Raw genomic sequence first — 12,563 nt, 5'->3', positions numbered from 1 at the left:
AAAACGTGCCCAAACTCCCCCAAATTCTGAAATTTTAGTGTACCGTTTTATAGGGGGTCCACCCTTAAAAGTGGACTAATATTAATAATTTTTAATAGGATGATTAGGTACGCAATGAGTACCCAAATTTTCTATTTAGAACAAAATCGATTGAAACCCCTGCTCCAGCTCTTCAAAATATGGACATTTCGAAGGTATCGTTATATGGGAACTATCCTAAAAATAGATTAATATTTTTGGTGCGAAAATTTGCTACCCAATGATAAATCAAAATACTAAATTACAGCCAACTTTGTTGAAGAACGTGTGTAAGCTCCCCAAAATATCGAAATTTGTAAGGTGCGATTATATGGAGGTTACCCTAAAAAGTGGACCAATATTAATAATTTTTAGTAGGATGATTTGGTACCCAATGATAATCCAAAATACTACATAGCACCCGATTTGGTTTAAAAACGTGCCCAAGCTCCCTCAAATACGGAAATTTGGGTGACATCCTTATATGGGACCTACCCTAAAAAGTGGACCAATATTGATAATTTTTGGCGTGGGTATTTTCTGCACAATGAGAATCCAAAATACTTAATTACAGCCAACTTGTTGAAAAACGTGCTCAAAATCCAAAAAAATATAGATATTCGAACGATACCCTTATATGGGGGCAACCCTAAAAAGTGGATCAATATTCATAATTTTTGTTTGGAATATTCGCTACCCTATAAGAATTCAAAATACTGAATTACAGGCAATTTTATTGAAAAACGTCCTCAAGCTACCCAAAATACCGAAATTCGTGGGGGCTACCCTTATAGTATATGGAGGCGGGATACCGTTCAGGGCTTGTCTATAAACGAGATCAACTTCCAACTGATCTCCTTCAGCCACCTTCAGCCAGGTCTATACAGAAGAGCATCTTTTGGCTGATCTATAAAAAAACCAACTTCAGAACTGTCCTATGAAGAAGATCCCACCATACGACTACTCTATAAAGAAGACCACCTTCAGACTGATGTATAAAGAAAATCCCCTTCTTCAGGTTGACCTATAATAAGAACCACCTATTCCAGGCTGGTCAATAATGAAGATCACAAACTTCAGATCTGGTATATGAAGAAGACCCTACTTTACTACTAATCTGTAAAGACGACCTTCATCTGGCTTATCTACCACCTTCAAAGCTGGCCTATACAGAAGGTCACCTTCTGAGCAGGTCTTTGAAGAAGTCCGCCTTTTGATCTGGTCTTTAAATTAAAGCACCACCTTTAGAGCTGATCTAAAAAAGAAGATCACATTCAGAGCTGATCTATAAAGAAGACTATCTTCAGAAGTGGTCTAGAGAGAAAACCACCTTCAGAGCTGTTCTAAAATTCAGACAGGTCGGTCTATTTAAAGAAAGTCTCATCCTCAAGCTGGTATATAAATAAGGCCTTCAGACTGGTCTATATAAAGAAAAGTTCACCTTCAAGCGGGTCTATAAAAAATACCACCATCAGAGCTTGTATATAAAGAAGATGACCTTCAGCCTGTTATCTAAAGAAGATCACCTCCAGGCTTGTCTACAAAGATAACCTCACCTTTAGGGGGTCAAAAAAGAACTTTCAGACATGATCTATAATGAAGACCTCACCTTCAGAGCTGGACTAAAAAAAGACCACCATCAGAGCTGTTTTATAAAGATGACCCTACCTTCAGGCTTGCCTATAAAAAATTCATAAACTGAAGGTTGGCACAACCTGCAGGGCTAATCAATAAAAATGAACCTCCCGAAGTGGTCTAAAAAGAAAACCACCGTAGTAGCCTTCAGGCTCTTCTATTAAAAAGATCACCTTCAGACTGACCTTTAAATAAGACCATCTTCTGAACTGGTCTATAAAAACACCGTCAGAGTTAGTCTATAAAAGATACCACCTTCTGAGCGGTTCTATAAGGAAGACCACCATAGTAGCCTTCAGGCTACTAGATAACCGTCAAGCTGGTCTGTAATGAGGACCATCTTCTGAGCTGGCCTAAAAAAATGACCTCACTTTCAGAGTTGGTCTATAAAAAGACCACCACCTTCAGCCTGGTCTATAATGAATACCACCTTCATCAGAGCGGGTCTATAAAGAAAAACATCTTCAGAGCAGGTCTATAAAAAAGACCAACTTCAGGCTGGTTACTAAAGGCGACCAACTTCAGAGCTGGTCTATAAAGAATACTACCTTGAGTATATAAAGAACACCACCTTATTCAGATCATTTTCGGGATAGTTTATAAGAAAGGCCACATTCAGAGGTGATCAAAAAAGAAAACCACCTTATAGCGGGTATCTAAAGTCGGATGATTTTTACTAAACTATAGTGGATCCCCTTATTTGGCTATGGCCCATTATTCCCTATGACCATTTCCATTACTTTCTTTAATTCACTGAACGCCCATTTGCTTTCATTTTCCATTGCTATTTTATTGCCCACAACAATAACAAACATCTGTGTTTGTGCATGAATGTGCGTACGAGAGTGAAAGAGAGAGCGGAAGTTTGTAAACAATACATTGAGAGCGTGATTAATTTTGTTCTCCCCCCAAACAGCAACCAAAAATACGCCAACATGAGTCAGTCGTGTTTGCCCGTTCAAGCGAAAATGTCGAAAGCCAAAAAGGTGTTGGATGAAGCGCGCGAGACACAAAATCGTGAACTCGATTTGGTGGACAAAGGCATTAGCTCCTTTGAGGAGTTGCCGGGATTGTGTAAGTGAATAAACATAAAAATTAAAACAACAAAATAACTAACTAACCATAAAAAGTAAACAATGAAATATGTGTTGAAAGAAGAAAAAAAAAATGAAAACAGTGGGTGTGAAATGGTGTTGCCATACCAGAAAGTGTGAATAATACTTAACAAATGAAAAAAAAAACAAAAAAAATTATTAAAAATTTACTAAATTTGTTTCATAAAAGTTCATTTAGATTTGATGAAGAATTGAAAATGAGAATTATAATATTCTACCAGCATCTGCCTTCTGTTATGAGGTCATCTTGTTTTCCTACACATCTGTGAAGTAATCAATGTCGAACTGATATGTCTGTCCAACCCTGCTGTCTGCTGCAACATATCTATGAATGATTTGGTTTGGCTGACAACCCACACCTCCAGCGAAAATAGCATAGAACAATTATCGATACATCTGTGCGTCTTCCTCCAGCATAAATATGTGTATGCAAGAATTTGTTGTTATTGTTTCCCTTTCTTTTTCGTAAACAATTTACATCAATTATTTGTTAAAATTTTTTTATAGAAGTACAAAAAATCTATTGTAGACTGTTGCTGTTCTTGTATTCATAACTTGTTGCTTGAGTTAATTTTATAATCTAACGTCATAAAAAGCAAATGGAGAGGAGAAACAAATGTCAAAAAAGAAGAGAGAACAAAACAAATATGTATTTGATGTTGCCACATATTAAAAAAAAAAAAACTTGATTTCCCATATTTGGGGTTTATTTGTGCGGTATTTCAATGTCAGGGAAAAACTGTTGAGCGGAGCAGTATGATCGCACCGACAGAGCATTTGGTACCTTCTGGCTGGTCTATAAAGAAGTCCTCCCCTTCAAACTGACATATAAAACCGACCATATTCAGAACTGGTCTATAAAGAACACCGCCATCTTCAAGCTGGTCTACAATAAAACCCCTTCAGAGCTGGTCTATAAAAATTCCGCCATCAGAGATTGTTGTTAAACGATAACAACTTCGGGTTGGTCTATAATGAAGATCACCTTCAGAGGTGGTCTATAAAGAAATCCTCGACTTCAGGTCTATAACGGGGACCACCTTCAGAGCTGGTATATGAAGAATACTACCTTCAGGATGCTGTATTGAGAAGACCACCTCCAGGCTAGAACACTTTCTTAGGGCTTGTCTGTTAATAAAAATATCCTTCAGAACTGATCTATTAAAGGGACTACCTTTAGGCTAGTCTATAACGTAGCTCAACTCCTCCACTCTACTGTATAAAGAACACCACCTTAGATAGCGTGGACAAAATTCAGCGACTTCCAAGCTTGGGGGTACTGAAGGCTCAGTCGTCGCAGCCATCAACGTTCTAGCTGTGCTCGGGCCACTCACAGTCATCGCCTCTTTTCGAGGGGTTACCCTGATGGACTTTACACGTGTTATAGGAATCCTATCAATCAAGAAGTGCCTCGCAATATCGTTCGGATAGTTCCTGGAGAACTACCGAATGAAATTTAGGTTCATCTTGTTAACCGCTCTTCGGTAAATCTTCTCGTCAGAGATCTCTTTGACATTGACTCGTTTGGTGGTTCCCGGTTCTGATGATTTATCCATCTTTTCATATCCAACTGCCTAAGAATTCTCGAGAAATGGTCAACAGTATAGCTACTGTAGTTGACACCGAATTGCCGATAACAGTAGTTTCCATGAAGTCTTCCTCGTCTGTCAAGGGTGAGTCGTCCCAGAGTTGATTCGGGATGATCTCCTGATTAAGGCGGAAGTAGCAGGTTTCCTCTATAATGCTGTGGAGAACATCCGTTTGGCTCTCTAGGCTTTCGTTTACGTCGTCGAGAGTAACGGGGTCAGGCAAAAGAGTGGTCCATTGGAATAGGGTGAACATTTGTGGGGGTGGATTGAAATCTGACCTTGTAGAGTTCAAGACTGAGACAGCATCAGTTGAAAAATCGCATTTATTGTTATTAATTTTTCTATAGAAAAAGATTTTAGCGAAGATTTGCGGTCGTCCATGACATAGCTCCGTTTGGCTCTCTAGGCTTTCGTTTACGTCGTCGAGAGTAACGGGGTCAGGCAAAAGAGTGGTCCATTGGAATAGGGTGAACATTTGTGGGGGTGGATTGAAATCTGACCTTGTAGAGTTCAAGACTGAGACAGCATCAGTTGAAAAATCGCATTTATTGTTATTAATTTTTCTATAGAAAAAGATTTTAGCGAAGATTTGCGGTCGTCCATGACATAGCTTCTTACCATGGTAAGGACTCGGCAACTAAGCCTGAACAACTTGTTGAGGCGCTCAGATATCAACAAGGCTCCGTTCTAATACAGTCGGGAGCCTGACTGCAAACCGTACAACACTGATGGGCACGAGGTCGCTTGACACCCCAGCGTTAGTTCACTTTTGATCAGTGTTCGCAAAAAAACGGTACACTATCGTAGTGTACCGTACCAGGAACACAAACACTAAAAAATTTTTAGCGTTAGTGTTCCGGTACACAAACATTAAAAAATATTTTAGTGTTACTGTTCCGGAGCACAACGAAATTCGTAGTGTACCGCAGTCGGAGCACTAAAAATCGTAGTGTACCGCGGTCGGAGCACTAAAAATCGTAGTGTACCGCGGTCGGAGCACTAAAAACCCGTAGCGTACCGCGGTCGGAACACTAAAAATCGTAGTGTTCCACTTGCCGGAACACTAAAAATCGTAGTGTTCCATTTGGCGGAACACAAAAAATCGTAGTGTTTGTCGGAACACAAAAAGATGTATTTATTATATTTAATTTTTTATATGAATAAAATTTATATATTTTTTCAATAGATTTAATAAATAGAAAACTTGTTAAATTTGTATTTGTTTATATTTTATTAAAAATTAGTAATATTTTATTAGCATCTACAGTTTAAAATAATAAATATTTTATAACTAAAAAAGGTTGTCGAGTGAAAATTCAATCTGATGCCAACTCGCAAAATGTAATTCCATTGGGTTACATTTTGGCTGATAATCGATTGCACTGATCGGAAAAATGTATTGCATAAGACTACCGTCTTGATGAGAATATGTGGTTTTGTAACATTTATCCCAAGATTATAAAAACATTTTTTTCATACCCGCGTAATTTGTACAATTTGCTAAAATTTCCTAAAAGTATGAATCATAGATGGATGCAGGTATAATTGTTTTAAGAAAAAACATTTTCGAACTAACATTTTACAAGGAGATCTCCCAATATTATGGAAAATATCATGTTCGTTGTGTAAATTAATGAAAATTTTATCCTAAGCTGTATAATTTTGTCACAAAAACTGCCCAAAATACCTATTTCAAATGGACATTTTCACTTTTGTTATTGCAAATAAACTTATATTCAGTATTATTTTTTTATTATTTGATCTCATTTTACCTACGATTTTTAGTGTTCCGGCAAGTGGAACACTAAGATTTTTATTGTTCCGATAAGCGGAACACTAACATTTTTAGTGTTCCGTCCAGTGGAACACAACGATTTTTAATGTACCGCAGTCGGTACACTACGATTTTTAGTGTACCGCTGTCGGTACACTACGATTTTTTAGTGTACCGCAGCAGGTACGCTAAGATTTTCGTTGTGCTCCGGAACAGTAACGCTAAAAATATTTTTAGTGTTTGTGTACCGGTACAGTACGTTATTTTAGTGTACCTATCCACCTTGGTACGGTACAGAACACTATGGAACGGTACCATAATGTTTATTTTCGAACGCTGCTTTTGATGGTAGTGACCCCCCTCGTCAGTCCAGGCCGATTTCAATCCTGTCGCCAGTAACCATAAACTTGGAGCGCTACTCCTCCCATTGTTGAAAAACAGTTTTCCAGTTGCCCAACATCAGCATGTATTCCGTAAGGTGCACAGCACAACAACAGCATTACACCCCATTTCTACACATATTAGCAGAGGGCTTAACCAGAACAGGCCGTGCTACCGAAAAGTTATGGTGGCACTTGACCTAACGAAGGCCTTCGACCATGCCAAGCTGTTCGAGGATATAGAGAAGACAAATCTTCGATGGAGAACAGATAATGGTCGATGGAGAACAGATTCCGACCACTAACTACCCCAGGATACTGGGAGTAACGTTCGACAGCCTTTACATGTCGTCTGCGCAAAGCACTGTTTTATGCGATAAGCTGAGAAGTAGAAACAATGTCCTCAAGTCGCTAGCCGGCAGCACTTGAGGCGCTAACAAAGAAACCTTTTTGACCTCTTATAAAGCAATATACCGGTCGGCGAAGCAGTATTTTGCGAATTTAAGTGACACGCATTGGAAGAATATCCACATCTGCCAGAATGCTGCCCTAAGAACTCCTCATCCATCGCAACTGAAGAACGTCAGTTGCCCAGACAAACCAGGATAGTTTTGTTCCAATTACGTTCAGGATAGTGAGCAGTCATCTCAATTCGTATTGCCCTCGGATTGATGATGTGCTGCAAGCTCTCATGTCACACCGCACTTAACTTTCTGCATACCCATATTCCGAGTCTGGACTTCGTTTGTTCCGGATCGAGGACCCCACTCTCTTGGAAATGGCATCAGGAAATGTGTCTAATATCGTGCTGTTAATTCGGGGCCCAATACGAAGTGAAGTGGCTCCATCATCCTGATATTATTTTAAGCTAAAACTATACGCGTTTGCCTAAGCACCTGTTGTCTTTTGCTGCTATAGTTGGTGGCTGAGCTCCTAGAACTGCATTCACATGATATTTGTTCTTAGAATGGATTGCTGTGTAAATGGTATTCAATTCTGACTGAAAGGCCTGCTGATCTATGGATCCTCTCTTGTACCGTTGGACACCTCTCTCTCTCTCTGTCTCTAGATCTTGAAGGTCTCCAATTACGTGCCTTGGTCAAGCAATCATTTCTATGAAAAAATTGCCTGAATGATTCGGGCGATTGTAGGCACCTTGTCGCAGTACTCAGGACGTCATTCTGGCAATTTTTCAATATTTTTCAACTCGGGTCTTTATAGATCTCATTGAAAAAATAATAATAGGTCCATAACTATCTCACCCATTTTTCATTACAACGAAAGTTTTAACCACATAACTAGAATTTTGCTGCAAATAAATGTCGAGCTGCAAATAAATGTCAATAAACTTTTGGGCGATAATAAAAAAAAAACTTCGACCCTGCCGAATTTTACTTGGTTTTTAAATCCATATTCTTAACAGAAATGTTTCTAAAAATCCTAATTATCTCCTTCCTCTTTTTTCCATTTCAGTTAATATGTCCAACATAACCCGCCTAACGTTGAGTCACAATCGCATCACTACCATCAATCCGGGTATTGCAAATCTTTTGAATTTGGAAATTCTCAATTTATCCAATAATCAATTGCGTGAACTACCCGTTTCACTATCATCTATGCCAAAATTGCGTATCCTTAATGTATCGATTAATCGTTTAGATAGTTTGCCACGTGGTTTTGGTGCCTTCCCTGTACTCGAAGTACTTGATCTGTCATATAATAATTTAAATGAAAAAGTACTACCGGGAAATTTCTTTATGATGGAAACATTGCGTGCCCTCTATTTGGGTGATAATGATTTTGAATATATACCCCAGGGATTGGGAAATTTGAAAAATTTACAAATTTTGGGTTTACGTGACAACGATTTGCTGGAGTTGCCAAGGGAAATTGGAGAGCTGACACGTTTGCGGGAACTACACATCCAACACAATCGTTTGCAATTCCTGCCCCCAGAGGTGGCACAATTGGATTTGTTGGGTAGTAAATCGGTAATGAAAATGGAAGAGAATCCCTGGGTCCAACCAATTGCCGAACAATATCTATTGGGTATTAGCCATGTCATTGAATATTTGAAAACGGAGACCTATAAAATGTAAGTTGTGTGCGGTACACAAATGTGGAATTTTTTAATAATTTATTCATTATTTCCTTTTTACAGCATTTATAACCGCCACATCCAGGGTGGTCGTGGTGGTCCACCACCACCAAAAGCCGACAAAAGCAAAAAAGCTTCACGTGTCCGAGCCTAAGTGTGTGAGGATTTTTCTAACATCACATTATTTTCAACAGCTGCGAATAATAGTGCCTTTTGGAATTTATTTTTTTAAGTAATTTAAATACGTGTGTGTATGCGTTCTTTGTACTAATTTTAAAAAGAAATCTATATTTTGCTTGTAACATAAAATTAATTTATATTGTATTTTTAAATATAACATTTTTTAACCAATTTGTGTAAAGCTATAACTTTTCCAATGTAATGAATGAATAATGAAACGGTCAGGATAGTTTTATAGGAGAAATACCAACAAGTTTACCACTATTGGAATTTTTTTAAAGCAGCTTTTGTGGCCCTATTGGTGGTATTGGTTGTATGGATGCTATATTATTTTTGGTAAGGATAGTTTTTACCAATCAGAATCTATAATACCTAATCATTTAAAATATACGTTTAAAATCCACAATAACATTAAATTGAGGGTACCATTGTAAGTGGTCAAATAACTAACAGTGAACCATTGATCAGAATTTTTGGTTGTTGTTGTAGCAGATTCATATGTATACCATTTTTCTTGTTTGATTGAAACTGGTTCTGGTCTTGTCTTCAAGTTAAAAAATGCATCTACTTCCACTGCGCCCCAAGTGCTGTCGGCAATCGACTTGAGGGCCTTGTTAATACTTTTCAACATATCCCAGATAGCTGTGGTCTGCGAGAACAATTTGAACATATGGTGGACAGTGTGACCGAAGATTTCATGGCGGATATTTTCATATTCCTCGCGTGTAAGAAGGCTGTAAAGTCGGCGAAATAAACGTTCAACCTTACAACTACGTATAACTGAAAAAATTGATTATCCATTCCTCAAAAAGGGTGGCAGAATTAACAGTATTAATGGCTTTGATAGTTCAAGCGCAACACAGTTCTATGGTGCGGCAGGTGCTGGTAAAGTCATGGACTTATATGTATGTGTGGAGATGGCGTGCGATGTTGTTCAGGATTAGCGACTAGATAGATTTCAATAATGCTTTCAGTAATGCCTCAAAAGACCTCGCTACGGATGACAAAATTGAAATCGGCCTGTATGATTTAACATTGCGTTTTACTAGTAGTACTACTGGATGAAGAACTGGAAATGCATAGAATTTTGCTGAAGCTACCTTTTTAGATCCGGGAGAATAAAAATAATCGACAAATTGAATTTACGTCTAGAGGTTATGATCATGGGATGTTAGAATATTTGAATAAAAACCGGGACGCTAATAGGCAGAATGATAGAAATAGCATTGCTTAAATTAGTGAAATAACTAGCCGTACAAATACTGGTAGAGAAGCTCTGCTGGACGGAAATCTAGGGGGAGTGCTAGTCGTAGAACTGGAAGAAGAGCTAGTACAATAGCTATTTAGACATACCTGTTGCAAGTCCTTCAAAGATTTTTTGTAGCCTCCTTAGAGCTGAATATGAGTGGATTTTTTAAAAGTTTTTAATAGCCTCCTTAGAGCTCAATAGGCGTGGATTGGTTTAAGATTTTTAATAGCCTCCTTAGAGCTCAATAGGCGTGGATTTTTTTAAGATTTTTAATAGCCTCCTTAAAGCTCAATGTGCCTTGATTTTTAAAGATTTTTAATAGCCTCCTTAGAGCACCAGAGGAGTGGATTTTAGTAGCCTCCTTGGAGCTCACTAGGAGTGGATTTTTTTTAAGATTTTTATTAGAATCCATAGAGCTCAATAGGCGTGGATTTTTTAAAGATTTTTAATAGCCTCCTTAGAGCTCAATAGGTGTGGATTTTTTGGTGCTCCCACATTGACAACCTTTTTCGCCAGAAAATTTACTTCCTCATTGAATCATATTCCGTAATGACTCGAAGTCCAAATCACTTGGCATTTAATCACCCTTGAGCTACTCAACAAATTGTAAATTCGGCAAACAGAAAATTTCAGAACTACCAGAGCTATTCAAAGGAAAGCTGTCTATAAAGATGACCAGTTTTTTATAACCATCCTCCGTTGCAATTTCCAGTGCACAAATGCCGATATGGGGCTGCAATTTTTTACGTGTTGCAAGTCCTTTTCGGAAATAATTTGTTTTATCCTCGAAATTTAAATCGTTGTTTAAATATCGGTCAGCTGTTATCTTACCCTTTGCCTCTTCCCATTTATAAATATTCTTCATTTGTTATCGTCACCACATTCGTAACATTACGCTGCTATCGTTCACAAAAACGAGACTAGTTCACCTGCTCTTTGCGATGAATAGTTAAATTGAATCCGTTCATTTGTGAATTAACCACAGCAACAATAACAACAACAGTCAACCAGTGACAATCCAAACAAATCACGGCGCTGTGGAGTAAACGGAAATTCATTAAATGCAGCTGGAGGTACCGGAGAACCTAAATGTCGGCAAAAAAATCTCGAAGGTAAGAAAACTCCATAAATAATTAAGGTTACTTTTATTTATTCAGAACCCAATTGATTTTATTTTAGGGTCGTCAAGTTGACATCAACGGAACAATTTGAACTGTTGAAATATGAAATGCTACAATATCCGGAAGCAGCTATGGGCTACCCTTCGACAGTAGATCGTGCGAAATATGATGACCAGTGGAAGGCAATTGTGGAGAAATTGAATGCCATCGGACCACCATATAGAACTATTTCTGAATGGAAAAAGGTATGAAGCTGCTGGACAGGCTTGTAATAATGGCAACTAGTGACCCCAGAAAGCACAGATTTTGCACGGAATCCCATTAATTTATTTCTTTTGCTGTTGCAAAATTCCCTTTGTGCATGGGCATGGTTAGATTTTTGTTGTTGTCTGGAGTCTGTTGCCTGACAACGTTTAATGGATGTGCGTGTCTAGATAACCACATATTTGTATCCGCTACCTTTTGTAGTCACGTTTCGTTTTCTGTCACGTCACGACATCGTCGCCAGTCGTGATGTTAAAACCAATACACAAAGACGAACTATTTCAAGATCTCTTTAAGTTTGAGGTGAAATGGAATTTTCGTAATTAAAGTAGCGTGACAAGCTTAAAGTGTGCGTGTGTTTTTTCGTTCGTTGTGACTTGTCGTGTACAGTCACACAGCTTGCATGTTCAAATAAGAGTTTCACAATACAACTTGTGTGCAAATGATAGGAAATTCAGATGAGCTAAGAGGTCACCTTTTTTTCAAGTTTTTAAATTCAAACCGAGAGGACAATAGCCAATTTTAAATGATTTTTTAATACTGCTATAAATATTTTTATCACCACCACCCAGAGAGCTCAATAGGCGTGGATTTTTTAAAGATTTTTAGTAGCCTCCATGGAGCCCAATAGGCGTGGATTTTTATTAAGATTTTTAATAGAACCCCTACAGCTCAATAGGCTTGGATTTTTTTAAAGATTTTTAGTAGCACCCCACGAGCTCAATAGGCGTGGATTTTTTAAAGATTTTTAGTAGCACCTCTATAGCTCAATAGGCGTGGATTTTTTTAAAGATTTTTAGTAGCACCCCTAGAGCTCAATAGGCGTGGATTTTTTAAGGATTTTTAGTAGCACCCCTCGAGCTCAATAGGCGTGGATTTTTTTTAAAGATTTTTAGTAGCACCCCTCGAGCTCAATAGGCGTGGATTTTTTAACGATTTTTAGTAGCACCCCTCGAGCTCAATAGGCGTGGATTTTTTAACGATTTTTAGTAGCACCCCTCGAGCTCAATAGGCGTGGATTTTTTTTAAGATTTTTAGTAGCATCCCTAGAGCTAAATAGGCCTGGATTTTTTTAAGATTTTTAGTAGCACCCCTAGAGCTAAATAGATGAATATTTAATTAAAGAAAGTAATTTATTTT

The 12,563-nt window shown here is 38.0% G+C and overlaps 1 protein-coding gene across 1 annotated transcript; it reads left to right on the top strand.

The window, feature by feature from the left end:
• The first annotated feature begins 2,575 nt into the window (after window positions 1-2,575).
• LOC133323901 (ras suppressor protein 1-like) lies at window positions 2,576-8,779 on the top strand. Its single transcript, XM_061532804.1, has 3 exons — window positions 2,576-2,727; window positions 7,985-8,606; window positions 8,673-8,779. Exons 1-3 carry the CDS (start codon window positions 2,589-2,591, stop codon window positions 8,761-8,763), a joined length of 852 nt encoding a protein of 283 aa, XP_061388788.1. The 5' UTR covers window positions 2,576-2,588; the 3' UTR covers window positions 8,764-8,779.
• Window positions 8,780-12,563: the final 3,784 nt, after the last annotated feature.

Source organism: Musca vetustissima, unplaced genomic scaffold (genome assembly GCF_032173495.1).
Source record: "Musca vetustissima isolate MV318-11 ecotype Yass unplaced genomic scaffold, APGP_CSIRO_Mvet_v1 utg8833, whole genome shotgun sequence".
Taxonomy (NCBI): domain Eukaryota; kingdom Metazoa; phylum Arthropoda; class Insecta; order Diptera; family Muscidae; genus Musca; species Musca vetustissima.
The sequence above is the reverse complement of the archived record's forward strand: the minus strand, read 5'-3'. Positions and strand labels throughout refer to the sequence as shown.